Source organism: Loxodonta africana, chromosome X (assembly GCF_030014295.1).
Source record: "Loxodonta africana isolate mLoxAfr1 chromosome X, mLoxAfr1.hap2, whole genome shotgun sequence".
Lineage (NCBI taxonomy): Eukaryota > Metazoa > Chordata > Mammalia > Proboscidea > Elephantidae > Loxodonta > Loxodonta africana.
In genome coordinates, this window is record NC_087369.1 from 21,502,594 (window position 1) to 21,520,583 (window position 17,990).

A 17,990-nucleotide genomic window follows, 5' to 3' on the forward strand; every position below is an offset into this window, starting at 1 on the left:
GAAGAACACCAAGGACACAAGGTGACTACGAGTCCAAGAGACAGAAAGGGCCATATGAACCAGAATCTACATCATCCTGAGACCAGAAGAAATAGATGGTGCCTGGGTACAACCAATGACTGCCCTGACAGGGAACACAACAGAGAACCCTTGAGGGAGCAGGAGAGCAGTGGGATGCAGACCCCAAATTCTCATAAGACCAGACTTAATGGTCTGACTGAGACTGGAAGGACCCCAGTGGTCATGGCCCCCAGACCTTCTGTTGCCCCGGGACAGGAACCATTCCCCAAGTCAACTCTTCAGACATGGATTGGACTGGACAATGGGTTGGAGAGGGATGCTGGTGAGGAGTGAGCTTCTTGGATCAGGTGGACACTTGAGACTATGTTGGCATCTCCTGCCTGGAGGGGAGATGAGAGGGTGGAGGGGGTTAGAAGCTGAGGAAATGGACACGAAAAGAGAGAGTGGAGGGAGAGAGCGGGCTGTTTCATTAGGGGGAGCGTAATTGGGAATGTGTATAAGAATGTGTAGCAAGGTGTATATGGGTTTTTGTGTGAGAGAGTGACTTGATTTGTAAACTTTCACTTAAAGCACAATAAAAATTATTTTTAAAAAGTAGTCATAAAAAAGACTGCTATGTAGCATTATGCGATAGAGCTTTCTGATGAATATAAAAAGCTGATCACTGTATATTAAGTGCCAAAAGCAAATTACAAAACGGTAATTTAACAACTATCCAACTTTTGTAAAAAAAAAAAAAAGTGTGTGTGTGTATAATGTGTGGAAAAATATGTGTGAAAAACCCACAAGGGATTGAGATCAAACTGTTAACAGTGGTTCTTGATAAGAGCTGAGAGTGCAGGTGATTTTACTGTTTGTCTTTAGACCTTTCCTCACTCCCTAGGTTTTTTCCTTTTCTTTTCCATCAAACATGTATTACTCTACCAACCAGGAAAAAAAAAGTTATTTCTATTTTGCATAAATGAATAAATAAACGTATTCATTTAAATGAGCATCTGAAGCCCTGGAGACCAGTTGCAGCAACAGCTGTCACCAAAGATTACACATGTAGCACTTAGCACAGCCAAGAACAAATCTGTCAGCTACCCTTATTAATTAGCACTCTCTAAAGCTATACATGCTATAGGAGTATGTTGAAGCCATTACCAGAAATCTATGTATCTTGTTCCCTTTAGATTCTTGCTTTTGTCCTCAGGTTTATGAAGCCAGAACTTCTCGGCGTCAAATCCCATCTGGTGTAGAGGCAGCGTGAGAAAAAGGCAGCTCAATTCCCTTCCTTGTCCAGTAGGTGGAGCAAGAAAGCTTTAGAAGTACTTGCCGGCTAAAAAACCGTGAACAAGACTAAACTGCAGAAAAAGTGGTTAATAAAAAAATAGGCCTCCTAAATCATCCAAGTCCATTTGGGTGGATTCATGCTAAAATTTTTCTAGGATGAAAACTGTTCCCAGAGAACTTCCTAGAGAATACTAAGTTGAGAGTTTATGTTTCAATACCTGACAATCACAGCCATAACCAGGACTTTTAACATTTTTCAATTAAAATATCTCTGGTTGAAATGCAAATTAAAACTACACTATGATATTATTTTTCATCCATTAGATTGGCAAAAATTCAAGGGTTTGAAAATACATTTTGTTGGCAAGGCCATGGGGGAAACAGACATGCTCCTACATGGCTGGGGAGAATGTGAACTGGTGGGAAAGCTCCAGTTCCTATGGAGAAGATTGGCAATATCTAACAATATTCCATATACATTTTACCCTTGGGCCCAGCAATCCCATTTCTTGGAATCTACCCTGAAGATTTATCTCCAGCAATAGGAAAATACATATGCATAAGGTTATTGATCACAGCATTATTTGTAATTGCAAATTATTGGAAACTACCTACATGCCTAAATAAAAGCGTGTGGTTGAATAAGCTATGGTACATCTATACAATGGAGTACTATGCAGCTATAAAGAAGAATGAGGACACTCTCACAAACTAATACAGAGTTGTCTCCATGATTTAAGTGAACAAACTGCAAAAGAGGATCTAAAGGATACTACCTTCTGTGTAAGAAAAAAGGGGAAATAAGAATGCACACATACACCTGCTTCTCTCTACCAAAAGAAACACAGGAAGGAGAAACCAGAAGTTGGTCACTTACCAGGAATGTGAGAAAATGGTGTTGAAGGACTACAAGAGAGAGTATTCCCTCTACATACTATCTTTTTGTATAGTTTTCATTGGTGGATGTATGCTAATGTTCTACATATTCAAAAAATAAAATCAACAAGGGGGAAAAAAAAGCTCAAACTGAAAGCAAACTAAAAAAAAAAAACCCAACTGTAACTTCGCCACATTGGCAGGGAGGGGGGGAATACTAATCTAAGTAATGGATGAACACAGTATTTGACTATATACCATATATCCTTGGCCTTTGGGAGTGCAGGGGTGGAGAGCCGCTAAAGAATTCTGAACTAGTTCATGTCAATTTATTTCCTGTAGTGGCATGAGTGAAGTAATTCTGAAACCATTTTAAATGTATTATGGGATTAAGTAAATGAGAAAATGATTTGATGTTGTTGGAAGCCAGGGTTCTCACTGTGGAAGGAGGGACATACCCATATGAAATAATGGAAGGCAAAGAAGAACCCAAGGCATACAGTTCAATGTACACATACAGCCACGTAACCACTACCACAGTCAAAATATTGAGTATTGATCACCCCAGAAAGTCCCCTTGTCTTCCTTTGCAGGCAAAACTCTCTCCTCACCCCCACCCCCAAACAATGATGTATTGTCTATCCATATAGTTCTGCCTTTTCCAGAATGTCATATAAATGGAATCATACAGTATGTAGCCTTTTGTGTCTGACTTCTTTTACTTAACCTGATACATTTTAAGATCTGTCCATGGTGTTACAAGTATCAGTTGCTTTTTATTCCTAAGGAGAATAACAAGATGTTCTAGGCTTATATTGTACATTCCCTGCCCCGGCCCTGAAATAAACCATTTCTCCAAGGACCTTTGGTTCCTTTTAGAGAAAAGTGGTATTAGAGTCCAAGATTTGGGTACTAGTGCCCATTGATACTGAGATGTTTTCTTTCTAGACCCTTTCAGCAGCCATTGCTAGGAAACACACACACGCATATGCATATTTATATATACATACATATTTTAGAAATGATGAAGTCACACTGATGCCTCCAATCCATCCCCATTGGTTTCTTCTTTCGTCAGAACAGAGAAGTATGAGTAATTACATGACCTTGGGAAAGTCATTCAACCTCTGAGAAGCTCTGGCAATCTGAAAGGTGTGGTAATGTCACCTGTCACCTGCTCTGCACACCACACTGGGTATTTACCAAGATCAGCTGGGATAAATGTGAGGTCAAGTTATGGCTAGTCATTCAAGGAGAGATATCTTTGGAAATTGGAAAAAGCAGAACCTGAGGGGACTGCCTGGAGTCTGGGTCTCTGTGTGATTAGGGGCCTATTAACTGTGATCACGAATACAGAAAGAACACTTCTGAGGTTCAGTTCAGTTTCAGACAGAATGAGTTTGAGATGGTTGTATGACACTTGGGTGGATATTTCTACTTGACAGGTGGAACTAAGCATCTAGAGCTCAGGGAGAGAAGTCAGGGCTAGAGATAACTTTTTTTTTTAATGTTAATGAACACATGCTCTCTAAAGACATGGATATAAATGAAATTACCCAGGGAAAGTGTGTGGAAGGAGAGAGGAGAGCAAGGGACTGAGCTCGCTGGAACGCCAGCACAAGAGGGTAGACAGAGGATGACAAGCTCTCTGAAGAGATGGAGAAGGGGAAGAGAGGCCCAGGGGAGAAAGCCATGTAGGAGAAGCCAAGTGAAGACAAAAAAAGTAATTTAATTCAACAAACACCAAAACAACAGCTAGGGCTACGGAAGATAGAGAAGATGAATAAAAAGTAGTAAAGAGGACGAGTAGTAAACAAGTGAAAAACAGACCAGATAGCCTAGTGTTGCAGGGGCAAGGGGGGTAGAGGTATGGGCAGAGCTTCAGAAGACAGATCTGGTAGAAGGGAGAAAATTTTCAGAGAATAGAAGGACTTAAGCTTCCAGACTGAAGAGACCCACCAAAGCTCAGCACAATAAATAAAAGACCCTTGTTGCTAAGTTTCAGAATATCAGGAAAAGAAGACAATCCTAAAATTTCCAGAGATTTCAAGCAAACAAACAAGACAGGTTACATATAAAGGAATGAGAACCAAAAGACTGGAAATAAAATGGAAGAAAAATGATTTCCACCCTAGAATTCTGTACCCAGCCAAACTAACAATCAAATATGAAGGTAAAATAGACAAGAACTTCAAAATTGTAACTCATTTGCCACTGATGGAGGCAACCATTACACCAATTACTTACTTTGAAAATTGGTAATTAAAGGGAAAGGATAAAACTATTTATCTTGCCTTTTTAGGAGAAACTGTACATAGCTCATCCCCAGCTGATGATGGAAAGTTTTGCTGACTGAGGGCAATTTCAAAAGAAGGATCACTTGTCTGGGATATGGAGCAATAGTTGAAAGCAGATCAAGGCAGGATGTGTGTGTTTAAGTTAGCGATAATGTTTGTATTAAGATAGAAAGGAGATAGTACAAACAGAGAGATAAAAGATGAAGGAAAAATAAAAAAGATAAATCTCAAGGGGCAAAGTCCTAGAGGAGGCAGAAGTAATGGAATTCAGAGCACATATGGAGGAAATGGTCTTTGACAGGAAGGACACTTGCTTTCTTGGTGAAGGATCAAAGAGAAGATGGATGTAAGATTAGGTAGGTTTGTTGGTGGCAGGATGAGGGGGTTTGTACCCAGTGGCTTCTAATTTCTCCATGAAGTGTGAGGCCAGGTCATCAGCTGTGGAGTGAGGTGGACATGCGAAATCTGAAAAGGAATAGAAAATATTTGTCTTGGAAGTTGAGAATTGAGCCTTACTGAAGAGAAAGAAGGATTGCAGGGCAATATTGGGTGTCCATTTGTGGCCTGCGGTTCTGAATTTAAAGTGAATCATGAAGACTCTGTTCGATGACCCTTCTCCAGCAGACATGGAATCCATCCAGGGCAGTTGTGCCAGGCAAATACGGTGATATAAGAGAGGGCCAAGGGAATGGACAGCATTTTTTGAAGGAGTTATTAAAATAATGGATTAGGAAATCAAGACTGAACAAGAAGGAAAATGAGACCAGGAGGGGTGATGGATAGTCAGGAAATGGAGGGGGGTATGTGTCAATGGATTAGCCACCTTGATGAGGTTAAAAAAAAACATGTGGCAGTAGACATCCTTGAGCAACTGAGCTGGAAATAGGAAATGGAGGTCAGAGAGATGTTTGAAATCGATATTCAGAGGGGGCCTGGTGTCTGACATTGACAGGGTCCACAGTGTAACCCCAAGAGTGACTAGGTGAGGCGAAGAGGAAGTTGAGTTCGTCAGAGATGAGTCAAGGGACTGAGAAGCCAGGGTGAAAGAAGAAGAGTGCAAATTACATGGGAGTCTTCCTTAAATGAAAACCCTGGCAGTGCAGTGGTTAACTGCTACGTAGGGCTGCTAACCGAAAGGTTGGCAGTTCAAATCCACCAGGTGCTCCTTAGAAACTCTATGGGGCAGTTGTACTTTGTCCTATATGACTCAACAACAACGGGTTTGGTTTTTTTGTTTGTTTGTTTTTGGTCTTCCCTAATTGAAGGAGGGAGGCAGGGAAAGTGTTTGATAGATGACAGCAACAAACAATGGCAAAGGGTGCTACAGCTCAACAGTGGGTGCTTCAAAGGAGCAGGGACCTTGGCAGGAGAAACGGAGACTGATTGCCTGGAACCAGAACTGGGGAGCAAAGAGGCCATCACCCAACTCTAGCCCTGATGTGATTTAAAAAAAAAAAAAGAAAGAAAAGCTCTCATTTGAGCAGGCTGCAGAGGCAGTCTCCTCCAAGAAAGTCGTTTTCAGCTCAGGTAAGGTGAACTTCCTGTGACTAGCCTGATACAATGAAGTTGGTTTGTCACAGAGCAGGTTTGGAAAAGGGGTGGGTCAGATAAGGGAATGTTCCACCACATAGATTTCCAACAGTATGGGAAGGGTACATGTAAACAGAAGAATATTATGCATTTATTGTGTGTATGTAGTTTCTAATAACAGAAGTGTTAATGCAGAAATATTTTTTAAAGTAAAATAAAAATCTGTCCTTGACTTTGTTCTTTAATTTTTGTGAGACCACATGCTGAAGCCAATCACTTTTCCCATGTAGAATTTACAACTTTATGCAGTAGATGATGAACATTTTATTTATTACATGGTGACATCAGCCATTATTTGTTTCTGCATCTTCACCGTTTTTATTTGACCAGAAGTATGTGGCAATTAGTGTATTTTTGTCTCAGTGTTATTCTATGAAAATGAGAAGACACAAAAATGAAAGTGCTGACAATACAATTGAGCAGATTTAGAAATCTTTACATGTGTAAAAAGCAATGGACCTTTAGCCTCAGTCAAATGCTTGTTGTTTGGACTTAACTGCATGCTTAATTGTGAAGCAAAGAAAAATTAGAAGGAAAAAATGAAAAGCTGGAAATGGATCACAGATAACTGTCTAAAAGGTAAGAGTTGAGCTGGGAAAAAGGGATCAATTTTTTAAATTACAGACTGAGGATTACTATATCAAACTTCAATGACCCAAACAAATACAGACAGAAAAATCAGTAATCCAAAGACCCACTGGTGGAGCCTGTAGCTCGCACCACGCTGGCAGGAGGCTAGTACTCCATTTTCTCCAGGCAACTTTTTTTTCACCACAATTGTTGGGATCATTAAGTTAGCAACCCTGTTTAGTGTAACCCCTTGCAGAAATTGTCATCAGCAAGCACTTCCCAGCACTAAAGTCAATTTCTTCTCTACTAAGTGTTAATTTTAAGTGTCATTAGAAGGGATTAGAAATTGAGGTAAAAATTTAGAAAATTATCTGTAAAGTGTAATCTAGTTTTTAATGTCTTAAACAATGATGTGTACGGAAAAAGAACCCTAAACTTTCATAATTCAGGATTTTAGAAAACATATTTATCTTTCTGGTAACTGGATTCTAGCCCTTGCTCTCTTCAACAGGTAAACTTGAATGTCATCCAAAGGTGACATTTTAATAGTCACATACATGTGACTATCTGTAAAGGCTGAATATACATAAAGTATCATCTCAACTGCAAAAAAAAAAAAACCCCAGTAAAAGACTAATGAGACATAACAAAATTTTAGTTTACACTAAATATTTACAAACAATTGGATTATAGCCGAATTTTTCTCCTTTTTACATACTATTCTATGTATCTTTTATCAGGAAAAGAAATTTTGTTTTTGTTTTTAAAAAGAACAGCAGTTAGATGAATTTACATTTTATGTAATTATGTCAAATATTGTAAATCAGTAACTTTTCTTAAAAAATCAAGACAACACATACTTAAATAATCCTACCCACTTATGATGATGTGGGGAGGAGGAGTGGCAGGCAGTAAAAACCCACTGGACTGAGGCGAAGTCGGCAGCCTACGGAAGAAAAGTATCGTTTATATTTTTAGTTAACAGATATACAGTGGATATGATGAAATATTCTTATCACCTTTTTTTAAAGAATGATAACCTTATTTTATAAAAACGATGTTTTTATATTCAACTGATACAGGAAAACACAGAAGTCTCTCACAATTCCACTACTTAAAAATTGCTGCTAACAGTGGATGGCATGTTTTCAGACTGGGGTCCAGGCTTTTGGAGCCCTGGTGGGGCAGTGGTTAAGAGCTAGGGCTGCTAACCAAAATGTCAACAGTTCAAATCCACCAGCCACTCCCTGGAAACTCTAAGAGGCATTCTACTCTGTCCTATAGGGTCACTACAAGTCAGAATCAAGTCAAGGGCAATGTGCTTGGTTTTTTTTTTTTATTCATATGTACAGACAGGATTGATGGGGTGATTGCTGTACTTTTTTGAAGTTCTAGATTTAGTTTTATTTGAATGCAAAAAAAAAAAAGTGAAACCAGAGAGTACCACTGAGCTTCAGATATACGTTTCTTCATCAGGAGGGCTATTGGTGCCTAAAAGATCTAAGTCGGTGATACTCAGACTTGAGTGTGCAGCAGAATCACCTGGAAGGCTTGTTAAAACAGACTGCTGGGCGCCATCCCCAAGTTTCCGGTTCAATAGAGCGAGGATGGCCCGAGCATTTGCATCCCTAACAAGTTCCCAGGTGATGATGTTGTGGGTCGAAAACCACACCTGTGAAAAACTCGAGATTGATCCTTAGGTTTTCTCCTCCTATATTATACAATCTTAGATGTTATGAACTGACACGACACCTAGCCATGAATGATGAGGCGGCTAGTTCCTACTCTTCGTCCTGTTTTCCCTTGCCACATCCCAATCTATGTACACGAATTCTTTGTCAAGGTTTGTAATATTTACATTCTATCCTCCAAGTATGATTCCCGTGTTTTTAAATCATAGTTCTATATTTAGTTCCTTTTACTGAAGTCTTGATGGGAAACCTGGTATCTGCTCTCTTTTGAGTTCCCACTAAATGTCCGGAACCTGGGCGCAAGGGCCAGTCAAAGACGTGTCTCACTCCTGCGAGCTTTGGTGTTCCTGGGCGGCCCTGGGCCCTGGGAGTGTAGGGCCCTGGAAGTGTACAGTCCTGGTGAATCTCCTCTTTTGCCTAGGTCCCAAGACCGTCTTCTCAAGGGTTTCCCTTGACAGTTTTCCACATGACCTAGTCACCTCCATTCCCTTTGTCCACAGTGGGGCTCATTAGTGACAATTATCAGGATTTTCTCAACTTGGCTTCTTTACTCAGGCTGCTTATGGGGGATGAGGGAGGGTTCGAAGTCATACCACACCTTGTTGCATTAGAATCTTTCCCCTCCCCCCTTTGTTTGGTTGCTGCTGAATTTGTAACTGGTGGCTGTCAAGTTTGCTAGATAAGAAAGAGTTTCTGATCCAGCATTACTTTTCCTGCTTCTGCCTGGAAGTATCCCCGTTGACTTTTTAAAACCGTTCAGAAATGTGGGATTTCCTGTATAAAATGTGGTACACATTGTGCACTTACATGAACTGTTATAGAAGCATCATTTAAGTGGACAACTTAACTGAAAAAAGCTGGTTACAAACAAAAGGTAAGCAGTTTTTTCCAAGAGGAAAAAAAAATGAAAATGTATCCTCCAAAATACTTAGTTTTCCCTGTCATAAGATTGAGCGATTTTAAATTGGAATTTTTATTGAGATTAATTGTAGATTGACATGCAGTTGTAAGAAACAATACAGAGAGATCCCGTATACACTTTACCCAGTTCCCCCCAACCCATCAATTTTTAAAACCACAAAACCAACAGAATAGTGCTTTCTGAGATTGGTGAAACCAATTGGAAAGAAATGCAGCCATGGGATACTCAACCAAGAATGCCAATTTTTCTCTCAACCTTTTGTGCTGATTTCCGTTTTAGTACTTAGCACTTGACAGTGCAGCTATTTGTTTTGTGATTCTCTCCTTCAATAGTTTGAGGTCCCACACAGCAGGGACTGTGTCTTATCTTCCCAGTATCAATGCAGGGCCTAGCACACAGGGGAGGAGAAGGCGAGGCAATGGTGTATGAGACTGACCAAAAAGAAAAAAAATCCAAAAAACAAACACCTTTCTTCCAAAGTCTTAGATGCAACGGACTAAAAAATACCAACAATTATGAAGATGATGCGGGACCAGGCAACATTTGGTTTTGTTTCACACGAGGTTGCTATGAGTCGGAGGCGACTGGACAGCAACTAACATCAACAACAACAAAGTCTTATGCATTGGAGAATTCAAGTTCTTTACAGTCAATAAAAAACGTTATGGTTAACATTTTGTTCAACCTCCACGTGAAAATTAGATATTTGTTCCTAATAACATATTCTCCTTAATTCTCACTCGTGCAGCTAGTATTTAATGAGTTCGCTACCAATATATATATATTTTTTTTACCAATAGGTATTTTCCAAGTAACATGCTATGCATTTTGAGACAATGCCAAAAGTCCATCCAAATTTGCCTAACTAGAAAATCAGCTGTGGAACGATTAATATTGATTGAATCAACTATTTCACCCTTAAGTGCTACAATAAATAAAAACAGAGCAATAGAATCAGTGCTATTTACTGAGTTATATTTCTCTGTTTATTGTCTGTTTTCCCTCTTAGACTGCCTGTACCATAAAGGTGAAGTCCACGTGTCTTGTTCTCTTGTTCATTGCTATAAACTTAGCATGATGTGTGTGCAATAAGTACTTGTTAACCATATGATTAAATAGTCAAGGCTAGTAACTGGCCCCCAGAATATGGGAATGAAATTATTTAAAAATTCAAGACAGATTTCCTGATTACCTAACACAATATGAAGTTGTGATAGTCCTATGTGCGTGCATTTCCTTTTTACTACACGTGGAATGTTAAATGTTTGGAAATTCTGACCTATAGAAATGGTACGCTGCACAAGAAGCCAAAATACCTAAATCCATTACTCAATTAGCAATGAATCAAATACTCACAGCCACCCCCTCCCCATTATCACTGACCCGCTTAAGGAAATATATAAAAAGATAGGTAAAAATTACACGTCTGTAGTAAGACTTTTCATAATCCAGTCATGAAAAACCAAATTCTTACCTATCTTCACGTTTTGACATAGAAAGCTGCCTTTTAAAGTCCGTAACAGTATTTTAAACATCAACACCCAAGGCTGTAGCTCTCATATAAAATTAAAATAATGTTCTCACAAACTGGCAAGAACTTCCCAAGCAGAAACGGCAACAATATTTTATTTTATTAGAAATAAACATTTCACAAAAATTTAACTGGGAACGTACATGTACTGCTAAGCAGAGCACTGAAAACATAAAGAAATAAGGTGTTGGGACCTAAAATTTCACTTAAAACCCCTTCAATTTTGTCTTACACTTAGTAGGTACTCAATGCATATCAGGTGAACATTGCAAAACGTGTAATGCTGTAGTAGTAAAGTACAATTTTCAAATATGAGAGTTTGTCAGATTTTAAAAAAGCCTTTAAAAATATGATATGCAACAAGCTTACCCTGAGGGAAAAATAAGATGGAATACAGATTACAAAATCTTCATATATTTTCCACAGTAGCATTTTGAAATTTGAAAACGGCAAATAGTTGTGGAAAAAACTGAACGAACCTATTACTAAAAATTCAGTGCACTCATAACTACCTGATGGAAAAGTTGAAGCACCTTCTCTCTAGCCTTCTTACATCTTAATATGAAATGTATGAATTATATAGGCCTTAATCTTAACAAACTTAACAAAATTTTAAGTTATAAGCCAAAACGTCATCAGAAAAAGAAAAACTCGATATAAAATCTGCTTCCGTAAGGCCACTGTTTAAAGTTCTTTCATGTACATACATTATACAATTCAGACACTTTATGTTTTTGTTTTTACTACGTAAGCAAAACTTTCAACATATAAATGTTTGGATATAATGCAGTAAGTTCTCTCTAGGAAACCATGCTTAGAGAAAAATGCATCAACAAATAATGCCCTTCAAGTGGTTGAGATTTTTTTGCAAAAACAAAACAAAAACTGTATTTAATACAACTTTTAAATTCAATACTGTAATTTAAAAGCAACATTTAAATGTAAAAAAGATGTAGCATTCCACTACTGAAAAATAGTTATTTTAATCAGGAAAGGTACAGTATTAGTGCTTTAATGCCAATTCTAACTCCTGACAGAGATGCTCCCAAATATCCTCCCGTAGTGTTGCCTCCATTTGAACCAATTCCAGATTAGATTTCTGTGGCAATGTTTTTATATCCCTATTGAGAGAAAACAAAAGAAATAGAGACTTCAAATGAAGAGTCAGTTATAACTTCTGAGCCAGAGTTTTGTTTACACTGTAATTTTCAAAACATTTCAGTTTATATATTTTTTTTTTTTTACTTGCACCTGAGATCCCCACAAAGGTATGTGAAACCTCAAAGATGCAGCGTAACAGAACACATCAAAGCAGGTATCAAATGACAAGTCAGTAGGACAAAGAAAACATATGGAACTAGATACGCTGGTATTAATACGTTGATGAAAACAGCATTCTGCTATTTAGGTGGATTTCATTGGGAGCATCCCTAGCATAAAACCAAGAAACTCTTAAACCTTAGTCTCTCGAGTATGGAGCCTGACTCAATACACACACCCTCAAACTAGTAGATGTTTTATAACTTGGTAACTATTATTTTTTTCATTATATAGTATCTTTAATTCTAAAACTATATGGACTCTTTTAGCTTAACTGGTAACTGCAGAGAAAGCTATTAGAGGGGGGGAAAAGGTTTCTTGCTTTTTGGGTGGTTACTTACAACATAAAAAATGCAGTTGGTAAGTCTTCAATAAATACAGGAAAAGGGATTCACAAGAACAATAAGACTATGATTAAAGGGTAAGGAACATGGATTCTATACTGTGATACTATCCAAAATATTAAATTATCAACCACGAACTGGACGTTAAGATCATGCAACTAATAAAAGAACAAACATAATAGAATGTCATGTTTTTCAGGGACATTTAAAGATTTATTAAAACACATATCCTTACCTTTTACTAGGATCTTACATTAATTAAAACTGAAAGAAATTTAAAAGTTGATTTATTTTTTACATTTATATTAGTACGGAAATGTTTAATTCCAAACAAAACCAGTGTTGATAGAAAATTTTTATTCTCCTTATTTCTATTTTGGTTAAAGGAATGTTCAAAATACATGCATATGTATCTTTGTTAACATCATTCCTCTAAATGGAAGTAAACGTCACTGTATCCTATTTCTTTACTCATTATACAATATAAAAATCATAAATTTATTTTCAAGTATATTTTACCTAACATTAAATTCTAACTGTAATAATTCTAAAAAAATTTCAACTGAAATATCTTATTTACAGAAATTTGTGATTATTTTGAATCACTTTACCTTTTTTTTTAACACAGCCTTTTCCACACTATCTCTCAAACTGATCCTCCTCTCCTTCCAATTATTTGGAAGCCTATTTTAAGCTGAATGCTATGAATACTAGATATATGAGCACCAAAGTTTTCATAACTTGAAACCTGGGTTACTGCAACTCTTTCTTTGTTGGTCTTCCTGCACCTCATTCTCTCCTCCTCCATACCCTGTCTACCTACTGCTAAACAAGTGAGGTTCCTAAAGTACCATTCTCTCTTTTTCATTTGCGGAAAATGTCCTACTGCTACCACATCAAACCCTAAGTATTTCACCGAGCCTTCAAGGCCCTCTATAATTCCCCCCGCCCCCGCCATATATACCCATAACCATTGCCGTTGAGTCGATTCCAACTCATAACAACCTCACATAGGACAGAATAGAACTGACCCATGGGATTTCCAAGCCTGTAAACTGTACGGAAGCAGATTGCCACATCTTTCTCCTGTAAAGTGGCTGGTCAGCTCAAACCTTTTGGTTGGCAGCCAAGCGCTTAACCACTGTGCCTCCAGGGCCCCTTCTGCCGTATCTACCCAACCCTATATCCTACTGCCAAAATGGGTCTTTGGTTGCAGCCCTTTCTAGGTCTTGCTCCTCTCTATGACTCAGCTAACGACCCACCTCCTCAGTGAAAACAAATCAAAGTATTTGACATACATCCCCTGACCATTGCCACCATATTACCTTTTCCTTCTCCTTTTGGGCATTTACTGTCTATGAAATTAAGTTCTTCAAAAATATAGTTGTGCAGAAAAGAGTTAACATAGCAGGCCTGCTTACAAGATGGGTCCTTAGCTGGCATCTGGGAACTTAGATTTCAGGAGGATTCCCACCATTAACTGGTAAGGGTGGCTCACTGGGCCTAAACTGTTTGTATAAACAATGTGGTTTATGCTGAGAACCTGCTTTCTTCTGGAGTCTGGAATTTGGGCATATGCCTGGCAGGGGGTGTCTATGTGCTCAGCCCCAATAAAAAAACCTGGCCACTGAGTATCTAACAATTTAGCCCACTGCCAATATTTCACATGTGTTGTCACACTTGTTCCCGAGGGAATTAAGTGCATCCTACGTGACTCCACTGGGAGAGGACCCTTGGAAGCTCCTGCCTGGTCCTCCCCAGACTTCACCCCATGCACCTTTTCCCTTTGCTGATTTTGTCATGTATCTTTTTGCTGCAATAAATCATAGCCACGAGTACCACTATATACTGAGTGGTATATAGTGGTATACTCATGGGAGTCCTCTTTGTGAATCACCGAACCTGAGAGTGGTCTTGGAGACCCCTGATACCATGGTTTTGCTCACTAATTAATTTAGAGGATATGGATGTGTGCATGTGAATGTGTAAGATGAGATTCAAATCCATTCAAAAAGCATTTCCTGAAGACTGACTATATGGAAGGCAATAGGGGAAGATATAAAGACTAATGAGGCAGCCGTTACTCTTAAGAAGCTGATAATCTATTTGGGGTAAGAGGTAAACAGCAAGAATTAGACATCAAATTAAATAAGAGCTAAAGAGGGGGCTTTGGTAAGGCTTTACAGTGGGTCCTAAAAGGAAAGTATGATTTTATGAGAAAAGAATGGGAATCAAGAGGTTATTTCCAGCCAAGAGAACAACAGGAACAAAGTACAAATCCATAATATATGCTATGCTCCAAGAAACAGGATCATGGGGAAATGTGGCTAGAAAGGTAGTTTAGGGCTAGAGCTGGAAAGCAAGTTTGGTTGCTTCCCTGTAGGCAATAGGACATTTGGAAGGTTTCTGTGGAAGAGTGAAATGACACAATCTGTGTTTTGGGACAATAACTGTGCCAGAAGTGAAGACACTGAATAAGCAAATCACAGGAGACAAGGAAACATGTTAGAAGGCTCAAAAAACAATCCAAAAACAGACGAGGAATGTGTAAGAATGTTGTAAAGGTGGCACATCAATCAGCGGTGAAAGGACAAATTATTTAATAAACGGTGCTAGAAAAACTATCTGTTTGGAAAAAAATTAGATCTTCATCTCACATTGCATCATAAAAATATACTCTAAATGGGTTAAATATTTAAATGTTTAAAATTTAACCATAAAACCACTTAAAGGAAACAGAGTAAAGAGTTTTTGTAAGTATAAGGATGATACGAAATCTAGACGCCATATGGGACAAATTTTACAAATTCATGAACATTTAAAGTTCTATAATATAAAAGGTATCATAAACAGCTGACAAGCATAAAATAAACACCAGCAAAATGTATGATAGGTAGGTACCCTCAGTAAATCAAGAGCTCTTACAAATCGGTAAGAAAAAGTACTGTCCCTCACAGAAACTATGGCAAAGGACAGAAATAAGGAAATAGAGGGAAGAAATTCAATATGCCTAATAGGCCCATTAAAAAGATGCTCAAAATCATTAATAATCAAAGAAAAGCAAATGAGAACTTTTTCTGCTATTAGACTGGCAATTGATAATTAAGACTGATGATATATGTATGCTGGCTAGGGTGTAGGTAAACAGGCCCTTTCATGTACTGTGAGTGAAGAGTATAAAATAGTAAAAAACATTGAAAGGGCAATATGGCAAGGTATCAAAATGTCTGTGTGCCCAATGGTGTTATGAAAATAATGAAAATCTGTACGTTATCCAGAAGCCATCAACAGAGGCTCGGTGAAATAAGCTGGCAATCGTCAAACCCGAGTACGTGTACCCTTAGGGCTATGTGAAGGCTCTCCAAGGCATATGTGAGTGCAGATCATTTGGAAGAAATTCATTTCCAGATTTTCAAATTCCCATTGTTCGCTTTCCAGAATTAACTTGCTTGCCCAAGTAGTTAAGGCCAGATCCCCACCTCTTACTTTACACAAGAAAGACATACACCTCTCACCCTGCATCTTACTACTTATGCCTTAATCTGGGGGTCCTCCAAAAAGCCTTGACTGGAAACATCCGTGATGCTGTCAGGCAAGCCAACCCTAACAACTGGCAATCAATATCATACTTTTTGCAAGTCAGACGATTTCCAATCCTTTGCTTTCCTTTAATAAAATTGAAAGAGGACAAAAAGCAAGCTATCAGTGGTAGAACACGCAAAATACTTTTTAATGATAGATCGCTAAGTGATATTTTTGGCCTATTATTCAGAGTGAGTTCAAAGAACTGAGTGGCATTGCTATAACTCCTCTCATTCCATCTACATAACCATATAAATAAGGTTTCTCAGCACCTACACCTATAAAAAGAAAAAATAGAATTAGAATGGGTACTTGAGCACTATCATTCTACTAGCAATAAGTAATATTTATCTACAAATACATAAACTAATTAAAGAATGGACTGTATTTCCAATAAAACTTTGTTTAATCAATACTAAACAAAATTTGTAATATACTTTTGCTATTTTGATCAACTGTAATATTAACTCAACCCAAACCAAACCCACTGTCGTTGAGTAAATTCCGGCCCATAGTGACCTTATAGAGCAGAACAGAACTGCCCACAGGGTTTCCAAGGCTGTAAATCTTTCCAAAAGCAGACTGTCACATCTTTCTCCCGTGGAGCACCTGGTGGGTTGGAACCAGTGACCTTTTCGTTAGCAGCCAAGTACTTTAACCACTGTGCCACTAGAGGCTCCTTTAACCCAGAGGAAATATTTAATACCTAAAGCCACAATTATTGCTATTTTCCCCAAAATATTCCACCACTGTATTTTTGTTAACATAAGCTCAATGTGCCCCCAAACAAAAACTCATCCGTTAAAAAGATTTAAAAGAACGATGTAAGTTTTATTTAAGACTGTCAGTATTTATAATATGCCAGAAATAACCTTTATGAGTTAAATTTATGATAAAAAAAATACTAGGTATCATCCTAAAAATGTGCAAAGAGGTAGATAATTTTCAAAATTCTTTTAGGGAATGTGAGCAAAAAAGTCTGATGAGCAATAAAATAAATAATACATCCACAGAATAATGTGCAGCCATTAAAAACAATGAATGAGTGAAAGAAATAAAACTTGGAACAATTTAAGTTGGAGGGAGAACTGGGGAAGATTCGTAGGACAAGTTTATAGCTTCCACTTCTTTCGCACCCCAACATACGTCAGCTCTAGGGGCACAGCAGATGTGTAATAGAGTCTTACTGATTCATCTGACCTTCGTTCCTGTTCCATCTTCATACTCCATGACTTACAGGGTTTCTTTCAACCCCAAAGTAATGAATCTTGGTCTTTAATTTCATGCCTGTGTTGTCTTTATGCACTCTTCTTTCTCCCCCTTATCCACTGGCTGAGTTCTGGTAGGCACCTAGCTTACAGGCACCTAAAGACTGCTGGACAATCCATGGTGCTAAAAAACTCCGTATCTCCCTGACCAAATGCAAAACAGCTAACATTTTTCAAAGGCAATATTCCCAGAGGTTGTTTCATGAATTCTTACTGGGTTCTTTGTCCTATTCTGATACATAGTCAGACCCTCAATAGTTTCGGAAAACTTTCTGTGATGAGCAGAGGATTTTTAATAATGACACTTGAAATTGACAGTGGATAAAAGATGAGCCTTATTCCAGGTGGTAATGGGCATTCCTCTCCACTTCCCTCATCTTCTAGCCCAAGCACAGAATCCAAGAAAAAGAAACCACGATAAAGGGGAATCTGGGTGCCAGAATGGGGTTACTACGGTGGTGTGCGATAAATGAGAAAGAAGAATTTCAGTTCTGTACTTCTCTAATACTGCTTGGGAATCTCACTAATTTGTAGGCAGCTGAGAAGCCAATGCAGTTTTAAGGAAACCACTATCGTTCTGGTAAGTGGAAAAGATGATATATTAGAAGCACATCTAGAAGCTCTCAGAGGCTGTTTTGTGGTGGAGATGGGAAGCACATAATCTGATGGCACAGCCACCAGACTACATTACAGATGCATCACA

At 38.3% G+C, this 17,990-nt stretch overlaps 1 protein-coding gene across 8 annotated transcripts in view; it reads right to left on the reverse strand.

Annotated features, from left to right (window-relative positions):
- Positions 1-294: 294 nt before the first annotated feature.
- The window catches only part of BCLAF3 (BCLAF1 and THRAP3 family member 3), a 72,252-nt gene continuing 54,556 nt past the window's right edge, over positions 295-17,990 (reverse strand). For 2 of the 8 annotated variants that reach the window (XM_023555168.2, XM_023555167.2), the window contains exon 11: positions 295-11,894. In XM_023555168.2, the coding sequence (XP_023410936.1) occupies positions 11,865-11,894 (30 nt within the window). In that variant the 3' untranslated portion in view covers positions 295-11,864. The other 6 variants (XM_010595748.3, XM_064278069.1, XM_010595751.3 and 3 more) reach the window with 5 other exon arrangements.